Raw genomic sequence first — 13,353 nt, forward strand, 5'->3', positions numbered from 1 at the left:
CTCAAGTAACCTGCCCACCACAGCCTCCCAAAGTGCTAGGATTAGAGGCATAAGCCACCATGCCCAGCCCATTATTACCACTTCTATTCAACATTGTATTGGAGACTCTAGTCAGTGCAGTCGGACAAGAGAAAGAAAAGGCAGCTGGGCACAGTAGTTCATGCCTGTAATCCCAGCACCTTGGGAGGCCGAGACGGGCAGATTACCTGAGGTCAGGACTTCAAGACCAGCCCGGCCACATGGTGAAACCCCGTCTCTACTAAAAATACAAAAAAAATTAGCTGGGCGTGGTGGTGGGCGCCTGTAATCCCAGCTACTCAGGAGGCTGAGGCAGGAGAATCACCTGAACCCGGGAGGTGGAGGTTGCAGTGAGCCGAGATCCAGCCACTGCACTCCAGCCAGGACGACGAGCAAAACTCCATCTTAAAAAAAAAAAAAGAAAGAAAAGAAAAGAAAAGAAATAAAAGGCATTCAGATTGCATAGGAAGAAGTAAAAGTTTCTTTATTCTCAGAAGACATGTTCATATATAGAAAATCTGATAGAATCTACAAAAAATCTATTAGAACTAATAAGTGAGTTGAACAAGGTTGCAAGATACAGCATCAATGTACAAAACTATACGTATTTCTATATACTAGCAAATAAACAATAGGAAATCGAAGTTTTTTGGCTGGGTGAAGTAACTCATGCCTATAGTCCTAGCACTCTGGGAGGCTGAGACAAAAGGATCACTTGAGGCCATGAGTTTGAGATTAGCCTTGGTAACACAAGACTCCCGTTTCTATGAAAAAAAATTTTTTTTTAAATTAGCCAGGTGTGGTGGTACGCACTTGTATTCCTAGCTACTTGAGCCTAGGAGTTCAAAGCTTCAGTGACCTATGATCACGCCACTGCACTCCAGCCTAGGCAAGAGTGAGACTCCTGTCTCTTAAAAAAAAAAAAAAAAAAAAAAATTTGAGGCCAGGCGCAGTGGCTCACACCTGTAATCCCAGCACTTTGGAAAGCCAAGGTGGGCAGATCACCTGAGGTCAGGAGTTCAAGACCAGCCTGGCCAACATGGTGAAACCCCATCTCTACTAAAAATAATTTTAAAAATTAGCCAGGCATGGTGGCAGATGTCTGTAATCCTAGCTATTTGGGAGGCTGAGGCAGTTTGAGAATCACTTGAACCCAGAGGGTGGAGGTTGCAGTGAGCCAAGATTTTGCCACTGCACTCCAACCTGGGCGACAGAGCAAGACTCTGTCTCAAAAAAGAAAAGAAAAAATTTTTGAAAAACATTTAGCATTTAAAAATGTGAAATACTAAGGGATTTATCTAACAAAAGTTTTTCACCCTAAATTGATCTAGATTCAACATAATCCCTATCAAAATCTCAGCAGGCTTTTTTATAGAGTATATCACATGAAAAAAGAAGATATGAAACCATATAAACAGGTAGTATGATTTTTAACTCAGAACTAAAATTCGGCATTGAAAAAGTTTTTGACAGTTTTCACAAAAAGCATAGGAAAAAAAAAGTCTTGGAAGAAATAGACTAAAATTGTTGGTAGGGGTTGCATTTGGACCATGGCTTTAGACAATGTTTATTTTTGTCCCTTTCCAAGTATTAAGTGTCAGTAGATACTTATTTTTTTGAGGGAATCTCGTTCTGTTGCCCAGGCTGGAGTGCAGTGGTGCGATCTCAGCTCACTGCAACCTCTGCCTCCTGGGTTCAAACTATTCTTCTGCCTTAGCCTCCTGAGTAGCTGGGATTACAGGTGCCCACTACCATGCTAATATTTGTAATTTAGTAGAGACAGGATTTCATCATATTGGTCAGGCTGGTCTTGAACTCCTAACCTCAAATGATCTGCCCGCCTCGGCCTCCCAAAGTGCTGGGATTACAGGCATCAGCCACTGCACCCGGCTGAGTATCAGTAGATATTTATTAACTTCTGTACTAATAAACATTTGTTTAAGTTGGCTACCAAATGACTATTTTGCTAAAAAGTATAAAACTTCTTATAGACACCTCCATATGCAAATCATACAATACAGCAACTATCCTAAGAATTTTTAGAAAAAATTAATATACTACAAATAAGATATTAGTGGAGAGCTACTATTTTCAGAAATGATCAGTTGAAATTTCAGAAGTAAAAAGGATCTAAACTTACCGATAACCTCAGAACACCAAAATTGGCAAAATCATAAATGAGTATCTGGTAGAACAGTTCTTCACTGAAAATAAAAATGAAGTGAGTTTAAGGAAGAGCTGAATTCATGCTTGAGATACAAGCAGTTGGGACAAAATGGGAGAAGTAATCCCTGAAACATGGATGAGACAGAAATAGTTCTGCCTGGCTGTGGAATCTGCTTAACAGTCTAACAAAATCTCTTACCCCTCCAAAGAGCTGGGATTCCCAACATCTTCAACCAGGGCTTTGAGTGGCCAGCCTCTAACAGATAGGTTAGAGCACTAAAACCAAGTCTGGCTTGCTACCACTCATGTTCTGTCCCTACCTGTCTGGTGCTATACACTGGTTTCTAACACTCTGCAGTAAAATTTAAAAAGTTTTTTGTCTGCTTACCTTTCCCCCACTTACAAAGAATCCTATAAATCACTTTTTTTTTTTACAACTTATTAAAAATTATATGAAATGTACAGGGAGGGCAGGGAGTCTTCCTAAATAATCAAAAATAGACCTAAGGCAGGATTATACTACGCTGACATGTAGTTTAGGATGATACATTGGCTGGCAATAGTCCAAAAGCAGCTATGAAGTACACACTATATTGAATTACTTCCAAAAACACAATGGGAATAAATCCACATTTATATGGTACTTTATAGTTCTTAAAACACATTGAACCCCACAGACTTGCTTAAAGACTTCTTCTCATCAAAGCAGACAAAGCACCTGCTATGTCTGCATTTTGGTGGGGAAACTGAGGCACCTATTGAGTAGCTGAGTTATTCTATGTCAGTTAGTAAAGTGCTAAAGGAAGGACTTGAATCCAGATATTGAACTCTGAACCCAGTTCTCTCCCTGTGTTTTTCTACCCCCTTACTGGAAAACCAATTCACATTTTGCAAATCTGGGACTGGCCTGAATTTGTATCTGTGAGATGAAAGAACATGAATGCAACTGTGATTTGGGGCCTTGGAGGTCATTCCCTTAGACTTGCTGGAAAAGAAAAAGCAAGGGGAGTAGAATTCCTAACAAATTGAAAAGTGACAGCTCACTATACAAGCCCAAGCATTCTCAAAGCAGACAATGGAACTTGAACAGAGTTGCACCAAATGGGTTTCCGAGCCTAGGAGGAATGAGTTCTGAATACATACAAGGAGGTACATGTGCTAACAGGAAGCTTCTGGACTGGGGCAGTTTCAAGGGATGGCAAATAGGTTTCTATCTCATGTACCAACTCCATGCAATGTATAGTGGCTGCCCCACTGACAGGGCCAATAAGTACTCTGAGCCCACAGCAGGGCTTAGAGGGAGAGTCTCACAGTAGGTAGGTGATGTCTAGTATATGCAAGGTGGCAGCATCCTCCCATATGCATTACCTATTTGAGAACAGATTTAATACAGATTCTAGACTCAACAGGAGCTCATCCACCAAGGTCCCTGGAAACAATCAATAGAAACATTGCCAGCCATGCAACAGTCAAATGAAACTGATGGGGTCACCTTTCCTGTGCTGATCAAGCCCACTGGCTTGCTTGGTGGCTGGAGTAGGCCTTTGCTCCATTCTCAAAGCTGGGAGGAAAGAAGGCATCAGGTCTTCTTTCTCTTGCATCACCTACAATACTCTGTTGCATACAGAGAATTCTCTAGCAGCACCAAACCCTCACCACCTGGTTCACAACATTTACAGGGTGCTGAGCAACTACCAAGGACTAGGCTTCTTGGGTTATTTCTTACCCTCACAAACAAACAAACAAAACCCCTGCACATTAACTAGTAATACCACAACTTACAGATGAGAAATCTGAGACACAGTTTAGGAAAGTAACTTGTCTACAGTCAAATAAATGGGAAATGGTCGAACTTGGATTTGAAACCACATCTGTCTGACTCCAAAGCCTGTGCCCTCCCAACTACCTCATGCTGCTCTTCTTAGCTTTTGTGCCTGTGCTCCCTGGACCATTGTTCTAGTGGCTCTGCTTGTTCACACACTCACTGATTTACCTAAGCTTGGTGGTATTGAGAAGGTATAACTTGGTCTGATGCTGTGCCAAGGCCCACTGAGGATTCACACAGCCCACGAAGGAGTGGTTATGCAACATCTCCCGGAGAACTGCAAAACAAAAAATAAAACCAAAAAACAGGTAAGTAATGGAATCCTACCAACCCCACTTCATTGCCCAAAGCACCAAGCACCAGAGCTAGAGACACCAAGTAAGCAAAGAAGCCTGAATTGAGCCTCCTGGTGAAAACAAACACAAATGAGGAATAAAATAGAACTAATCTTTTAACACACAACAAGGAATTGCTAAAAGATTAAAGACACCCAAGGATCAAAATCTAAGACAAAGTAGGAACTCAGGTAACAAGATCTCTGAAGTCAACTTTATCCAAAGACATTTGAGAAACCTCAGGAATCACAAACATTAGTTTTCACAGGCTCTGAAGGTGGCAAAAGGAGGACAAAAGCATGGAATGGTTTGAAATGGAGAGTCTACTAGGAGGCCACTTTCCCAAAACATGAAGCTGAGACTCCAAAGGCTGCACCCCCAGTGAAAAGGAAAACCATACTACTATGCCCATGCCCACTTCCCTGCCCCTCCAAGGGCAGTAAGCAAAATCGCCACCTCTAGCATTGGTGTTGGAAGAAAAAATGACACCCTGTGAATCTGTAATCATAAACTGGTCCTCATATGCTTTTCCAGTCAGGATTCATGCTAAGCAGGTACCTGAAAACCTTAAGCCGAGATTTTAATTTAAACTGATAATCGGGGCTGACTGTTCCTCCAGTTTCCTAGTAGAATCAAATGCAAATTCTCTCTGCAGAATTTCATTGTCAACCCAGGCTTCAAGTAATTCCCCACAGATAAAGTATGAGGAATTAACAGTTACAAAATTACAAAAAAAGCCCCATGAATTAGAATCCGGAAGAATCCACAGAATGAGACCTGTAAAGGTTTCAGGAATTGGAAAGATCAGCAAATAACATAAAATAAGTATGTTCAGCATGCTCAAGAAGTATTAAAACCATGAGTAAACAGCAGGACACTATCCACTATCTCCTGGGATCAAGATTTCCAAATGAGCACATAAAGTTTTTAAAAATGAAAAATACAATAATTGAAAAGAAAAATCAAGATAAACTTAAAAACAGATTTGACAAAGTTAACAAGGTAATTAACTGGATGGTAGATCAACAAAATTATCCAGAATGTAACACAGAAAGATAAAGAAACTGAAAATATGTAAAGATAACTTATGTACATGGGAGATAATAAATACATAACTCATGTTCCAGAAGGAGTCGGAGAGAGGGCAGGAAGAGGACAGTATCTGAAGACTTCGAAGACAAAATACCTGAGAATATCCCAGAAGTGATGAAAACCGTCAGGTCTCAGCTAGCAAGCCCAACAAAATCCACACGTGACACACAAGGTTACTACGTGGTATTTTTAAAAGGAGATCTTAAAGGTACTCAGAAAGAAGAGAGATTACCCACTAAGTAAATAAAATATAAGACCGGTAGCTGAATTTTCAACAGGTAACAAATTTTAAGACCGATAGCTGAATTTTCAAGAGCAAGAGTAGAAATCAGAAAATGATACACTATTACCTTCAATGCACTAAGAAAAAATAATTGCCAATCTGGAGTTTTAAACCCAACACAAATACTTTTCAAAATAAGAGTGAATTAGACAAAGCAAAAAAAGTTTGCCATGGCTATTGTTTGAATGTCTGTGTGCCCACAAAAACCACAGGTTAAATCCTAACCCCCAAGGTGACACTATTAGGAGGTGGGGCCTCTGGGAGGTGATTAGGTCTTCCCTCATTGTTGGGATTAGCGGGATTCGCCCTTATGAAAGAAACTCCGGAGAGCTAGCTATCCCCTTCCACCATGTAAGGATACAGCTAGACAGCGCCATGCATGACGAAGCGGGCCCTCACTAGACACTAAATCTGCTGGGGCCTTGATATTGGACTTCCCAGTTTTTAGAACTTCTATTGTCTTAGGCGTGAAAGGACTAAGCCACCAAAGGCCCCACTAAAGGTTCAGGCAGACCATAAAACAGCTACAGGAAAGAATTATGATCAGATAATATGTGGCAAATCCAAACAAACTGACAATAACAAGTATCACAGAACAAGTAGATACAGGCATACATCTGAGATATTGCAGGTTCAGTTCCAGACTACAGCAATAAAATCAGTATCACAATATAGTAAGTCATGTGAAATTTTTTGTTTTTCAGTGCATATAAACTTATGTTTACACCACACTGTAATCTATTAAGTGTGCAACAGTATTATGTCTAAAATCAATGTACGCAGCTTAATTTAAAAACAGTTTTTTGCTGGCCGGGCACAGTGGCTCATGCCAATAATACCAGCACTTTGGAAGCCCGAGGCAGGCGGATCACCAGAGATCAGGAGTTCGAGACGAGCCTGGCCAACATAGTAAACACCTGTCACTACTAAAAATACCAAAAGTAGCCAGGTGTGGTGGCACATGCCTATAATCCCAGCTACCTGAGAGGGTGAGGCACAAGAATCACTTGAACCTGGGAGGTGGAGGTTGCAGTGAGCCTGGGCGACAGAGTGAATCTCTGTCTCCAATAAATTAAATAAATAAAATTAAAAAGGTTTTTGCTAAAAAATGCTAATAGTCATCTGAGCTGTTGGCGAATTGTTATCTTTTTGATGGTGGAGGATCTAGCCCTGATGATGGCTGTTGACTGATCAGAGTGGTAATTGCTGAAGGCTGAGGAAGCTGTTGCAATTTCTTGAAATAAGACAACAGTGAAGTTTGCTGCATCAATTGATTTCTCGTTTCATGAAAGATTTCTCTGTAGTTTGTCATGTTGTTTCATAGCATTTTACTCACAGTAGAAATTCTTCCAAAACCAGTGTCAATCCTCTCAAACCCTGCTGCTGCTTTACCAATTAAGTTTATATAATATTCTAAATCCTTTGTTGCCATTTCAACAATATCAACAGCATCTTCACCAGAATTAAGTTCTCTCTCAAGAAACTACTTTCTATGCTCATCCATAAGAAGCAACTCCTCATCTGTTCAAATTTTATCATGGGACTGCAGCAATTCAGTCATATCTTCAAGCTCCACTTCTAATTTTCTTGTGATTTCCACGACATCTGCAGCTACTTCCTCCAATGAAGTCTAGAACCCCTCAAAGTTATCCATGAGGGTTGGATGCAATTTCTTCCAAACTCCTGTTAATGTTGATATTTTGACTTCCTCCCAGGAATCTTGAATGTTTTTCAGGGCATCTAAAATGATGAATTCTTTCCAGAGGTTTTCAATTTACTTGGCATAGATCCACCAGAAGAATCACTATCTATGGCAGCTAGAGCCCTATGAAATGTATTTCTTAAATAAGACTTGAAAGTCAGTATCACTCCTTGATCCATGGATTGCAGAATGGATGCTATGTTAGTGTTCATCTCCTTATATATCTCCATTAGAGATCTTGGGTGACCAGGTACCTTGTTAATGAGCAGTAATATTTTGAAAGGAATCTTTTTTTCTGAGCAGTAGGTCTCAACAATGGGCTTAAAATACTCAGTAAATCATGCTCTAAAAGATGTGCTGTCATCTAGGCTTTGTTGTTCCATTTATAGAGCACAGGCAGAGTAGAGTTAGCATAATTCTTAAGGGCCCTGGGATTTCTGGAATGGCAAATGAGCACTGGCTTCAACTTAAAGTCACCAGATGCATTAGTACCTATAAGAGAGTCAACCTGTCTTTTGAAGCTTTGAAGCCAGGCAGTGACTTTTCCTCTTTAACTATGTAAGTCATAGATGGCACCTTCTAATAGAAGATTGTTTTGTCTACATAGAAAATCTGTTGTTTAATGTAAGACACCTTCATCAATTAGATCTTCTGGATAACTTGCTATAGTGTCTACCTCAGCACTTGTGGCTTCTTTCCTTAAACCTCATCAGTCTCTGTTGGCTTTCAAGTTTTCTTCTGCAGCTTCCTCACCCCTCTCAGTCTTCAAAGAATTGAAGCAAGTTAGGGCCTTACCCTGGATTAGGCTTTGGCTTAAGGGAATGCTGTGACTGATTTGATCTTCTATCCAGACCACCAAAACTTTATTACAGCAATAAAGCTGTTTCGCTTTATCATTAATGTATAACTTGGCTAACTTGCACAAGAGGCCTAGCTTTCAACCTATACTGGCTTTTAATATGCCTTTCTCATTAAGTTCTTGCTTTCAGTTTTTTTGTTTGTTTTGTTTTGGTTTTTGTTTTTGAGACGTAGTCTCACTCTGTTGCCCAGGCTGGAGTGCAATGGCATGATCTCGACTCACTGCAACCTCCGCCTCCTGGGTTCAGGTGATTCTCATACCTCAGCCTCCTGAATAGCTAGGACTACAGGCGACCACCACCAGGCCTAGCTAATTTTTGTATTTTTAGTAAAGACGGGGTTTCACCATGTTGGCCAGGCTGGTATCGAACTCTTGACCTCAGGTGATCCACCCGCATTAGCCTCCCAAAGTGCTGGGATTACAGGCGTGAGCCACTGCACCCGGCTTCATCCTTTCACTTAAACACTTGTGGACACTTTGGGGTTATTGATTTGCCTAGTTTCAATATTATTGCATCTCAAGGAAAAAGGAGGCCTGAGGAGAGTGAGGAAGACATGGGAACACCCAGTCAGTGGAGGGGTCTGAGCACACACATTTAATTAAGCTCACTGTCTTATGTGGGCATGGTTTATGTCCACATAAGACAGTGAGCTTAATGGTGCCCCAAACAATTACAATAGTAATGCCAAAGATCAGTGATCACAGATCACCATAACAGATATAGTAATAATGAAAAAGTTGGAAATATTGTGAGAATTACCAAAATGTGACAGAGACACAAAGTGAGCACAGGCTGCCATAAAAATGGCACCTAATAGACTTGCTCTACAAAGGGGCCAATCTACAACTAGTAAAAAATGTAGTATCTGTGAAAATCAACTCCAGGTGGGCTAGAGGCTTAAGTATGAGTCTTTTAGGAAACAATCTAAGAGCATATCTTTAATTATCGCAAAGTTAGGATGGATTTCTTAAGCTAAAAAGCCAATCTGTAAAGAACAATTGATAAAATCTGCCTACATTAAATCTAAGAATTTCTGTTCCTAAAACAAGTATTCATTTTAAAACGTTACTGGGGATCCCTAAACTAGGGGAAGATATTTTCATGTAACTCACTACTATCTAGAATATATCAAAAACTCCAAAAATTAGTTAGGAAAGACAAAAAAAAGAGCCCATCAAATATTGGGTAAAAACTTGAACACACACTTAACAGTTGATGAAATATACTTAATTTATTTATTGATTATTTATTTATTTATTGCTCTGTTGCCCAGGCTGGAGTGCAGTGGTACAATCTCGGCTCACAACAACACCTACCTCCTGGGTTCAAGTGATTCTTATGCCTCAGCCTCCCAAGTAGCTGGGATTACAGGCATGTGACACCATACCCAGCTAATTTTTATATTTTTAGTAGAGATGGGGTTTTGCCATGTGGCCGGGCTGGTCTTGAACTCCTGGCCTCAAGTGATCCACCCACCTCGGCCTCCTAAAGTGCTGGGATTATAGGCATGAGCCAATGCGACTGGCTGAAATACATTTAACTTTATTGCAACCAAGAAAATGCAAATAAAAACTACCATCAGATATTGTTTCACAATCATCAAACTGGTAAAAATCTGACAGTATAATTATTGGTGATAATATAAATGAATATGACCCCTCTGGAAAATAATCTGTCATTTTATGACCCAGCAATAACTCTCTTAAATATATGACCTAGAGCTTCTCATCCAGTATGCCAGGCCACCAATCAACTCATATGAGGCTGGGAAGCAAGGTGGCATGTGGGGACACAGGGACTGAGACCATATGAGTCCTCCAACTGTCCTTCAACAGAAGAATGAATGAACTGTAAATTCATGAAGCAGAATCTGTATTATACAGAAAAGGTAAACCAGAGCTATATGTAACAAGATGGATGAATCTTAGGAATATATGTATAGCCACATGTAAATTGCAGAAAAACTAAACTTACAGTGTAATTCTACTTTTATAAAATCTAAAGCTTGCAAAACTAAACAAATTTTTAGGACTACAAATGTAGGTAATAAAACTGTAATAAAAAACTATAATAAAAAAAGGAAATAATAATCCCAAAATTTAGAATAGTAATCACCTCTAAAGAAGAAGGGAAGGGAATGGCACAGGGGAGCAGCACATAAGAGCCTCAAAGGTGATGGTGATGTCCCATTTCTTAGGCAGGTGCTATTGTCACAAGTGTTCATGTTTTTCTGTAGACGCTACATATATTTTATAAATATGATTTTTAAATTTACCAATGTATATGCAGGAGTGTGTTATGCACATATATATATACTTGTGCATATATCTATGTGTGTGTATATGTATCTTTGTTTTCATGAAATAAATAAAAATATCACCAGCAAAAAGGAAGAGTGGGGACAAGAGAGGTTGGAGAAAACAGCATGGGTCATAGCACAGCAATAAGCCTATACATTATGTTTTTACTATACTTTTCTTTTTAAGCTTTGGCACCACAAGTGAATTATACTATTATAGAAGTTCTGCAATACTATCCCCCACTCCACAAAAAGAGGTTTATTTTCTTCATTTTTAGAGTAAGTATTCCTCTCTGTTCCCACTGGAAACTCGATGTCTCTACAGGATGTTCTGCGTAGGCGGAAAATGATTATTTTAAAAGCTGGAGAACATCAAATAATCCTGAATAATGAGGCACTGGAGGAAAGGGAGAGCAGTGTAATCCACTAAAACAGTCAGAGATTTTCCACACAGAATGTTCATGGACTGCTCTGACGCATCCAGAGCTACTGAAGCGCAGCCCTGCCAGCAAGACGGGGAAGGGAGGCAGCAGTATCAAGCACAGGGCTTTTCTTCATTGGGCATTGTGAGGCTTCTTGTACCTCTTCACAGCCTCTTATCAGGACTTAAAACAACTTTCATTTCGTCCCTAACCTAAATATCCCCATAGTGCTGGTCTGCAGGCATTTCCCTGCCAAAATCAGACAAAATCCGTCTATACTTCAAAGCCAAACCACATATCTGAGTTCATAACTGAGGCCTTGAGTCTCAGCATCTTTTTCTGAGAAGCAGCAAGGGAAACCAAACCTGAAGAAAGGGCGACCAGTCCTCTAGTTCCTAATGCTCACTTGCAAGGGTAAATGCCCCCATCCCCTGCTGGCTGTCTTCCAATGGCCACTGTATGCCAGTACCTTTGCTGTTACCAGAGATAATCAAGACACCCTTCCATCCCTCTCAGGAGATCTCACCCTGGCTTTCTGCTGAACTGGCCTCATATCTCTATTAGAGGATTTCTTTCATTCTACCTAAACAATTCCCAGATAACACCACGGTATTCTTTAAAGCAGGGTTCATAGTTGATCCATTTCACTTCCTACTTCTGAGCTTGGCACAGTACATTTTTTACAGAGAAGTTACTTGACAAATGTTCGCCGAACTGATTTCTTGTACCAAAAAAACCTGTCACCTAGTGACAAACCATGAATATATACATTCAGACCCAGGACTGTTCACCAAAGAGCAAGAAAATGAAATTAAGTGTGGATATCTGGAGGCAAAAAACGTTAAGGGTATTTTCACTCTAAATGGTAGCAAATAGCTTATGACATTTCTTAACCCCATTAATTAACAGATCAAAATTATGGGACTAGCAGTAAGTAAATTCAGTCATTACTAATCCCTGAGATGAGCCTTATTCCATAGAATGCTTGCCTGGATACTGGAACCTGTCAAAATTAACCTCACTTGTTAACTCAAAATGTGTCCACCATGGATGGGTAAATCCCTAAACTCAAGAGAACTGTCTAACTGAACGTTCAACTTTGACATCCCTTTAAAATAAAGATTCTAGGGCTTTACCTCCCAGGCTGCTCCTCTCAATCACTGACTTGCTCCCTTAGCAAATATCTACTGAGTATACATGCCAGGTACTCTGCTCAGCACCAAGGACGAGGCAGTGAGCTCCACAAACATGATCCCTGCACAGACAACACACTGCTCAAATAATCATACAGGTCAGGTGCAACTAAGAAAGCTGTGACAAGGAATGTATCTCTTACTTCTTTCATGACCTGGGGAACTTCATCAGGGAGTAGTCAGCCTGTTGGTCTATTAAGGCTAGTGGTCTTCCTCGTCAAATCTGAGCCTCAGTCAAATCCCTATACAGCATTCAACTCAAAGAGAATCAGCTTCTCCCAGGCTGGGGCTTTGGGTGTCAACCAGACACCAGCGGGTAGGGGCTCATGGCAGAGGTCCCTCTCCTTGAACAGTGCCTTACAGATTATAAAGCACACACACAGTATCTTAAGTGTTCATCACCACAGCCCAGTAAAGGCTGCAGTGTAGCACATTTTACAAAGCAAGAAAATCATGCCCAAAATGTTGAACAAATTTCTGTCTGGTCTCTGAATGGTGTAGGTGGTGGGAGCTTCAGAGGAGTTCTGGCTCCAAAGCAAGAGCACATTCCATTCCCCACAGCACAGGCGACTCCGTCTGTAAGACCTACACCAGCATGTTTGAAAACACCAGCCCCAGTCGATGGAATCAGAATTACATGGCATGCTTGTCCTGCAAGGGCTGTTGACCTGGTTATGCATCTAGCCTTCCTGCATGAAGGCCACTGCCAGTAGCAACCCACCACCAACAAGGCAGGAACCTGGGCCTGTTTTTGATTGTGGAGATGTTGCAATTGGTCTGTCCTCTCCATTTTCCCTTCCATTTTCCTCATCTTTAAAATAGAGAAAACAGCATCTGCTCTGCCTCCCTCACAAGACTATTCTATAATTAAGTGAGATACTGTGTAGGAATATACAATTTTAAATCATTTAGATTTATCATTTTAGCCTCAGCAAGACTCCAAAGCTGACCAAACTTGAGGCAGGTTAGCTTTGTTAATACACTGCACTGAAAACAGTTTGATACTATTCAGAAAGTTATTGACATTGTAACTTTCAACAGCCTGCTATACATGAGGGAGACAAACCCTTAAAGAAAACTCATAATTTCCAAACTGAGGGAATCTGTCCATCAAAACCACTGTGAGGAAGACTGCTAAATGCATCAAGTAACAGCTCA

At 40.5% G+C, this 13,353-nt stretch overlaps 1 protein-coding gene across 1 annotated transcript in view; it reads right to left on the reverse strand.

Annotated features, from left to right (window-relative positions):
• The window catches only part of MLH1 (mutL homolog 1), a 55,302-nt gene that overhangs the window by 5,776 nt on the left and 36,173 nt on the right, over window positions 1-13,353 (reverse strand). The window contains exons 13-15 of the mRNA XM_025377362.1: window positions 10,815-10,911; window positions 4,178-4,332; window positions 2,159-2,222 (exon numbers count right to left, since the gene is read on the reverse strand). Of these exons, the coding sequence (XP_025233147.1) occupies window positions 2,159-2,222; window positions 4,178-4,332; window positions 10,815-10,911 (316 nt within the window). The remainder of the gene's footprint in view (window positions 1-2,158; window positions 2,223-4,177; window positions 4,333-10,814; window positions 10,912-13,353) is intronic.

This window comes from Theropithecus gelada, chromosome 2, assembly GCF_003255815.1.
Source record: "Theropithecus gelada isolate Dixy chromosome 2, Tgel_1.0, whole genome shotgun sequence".
Taxonomy (NCBI): domain Eukaryota; kingdom Metazoa; phylum Chordata; class Mammalia; order Primates; family Cercopithecidae; genus Theropithecus; species Theropithecus gelada.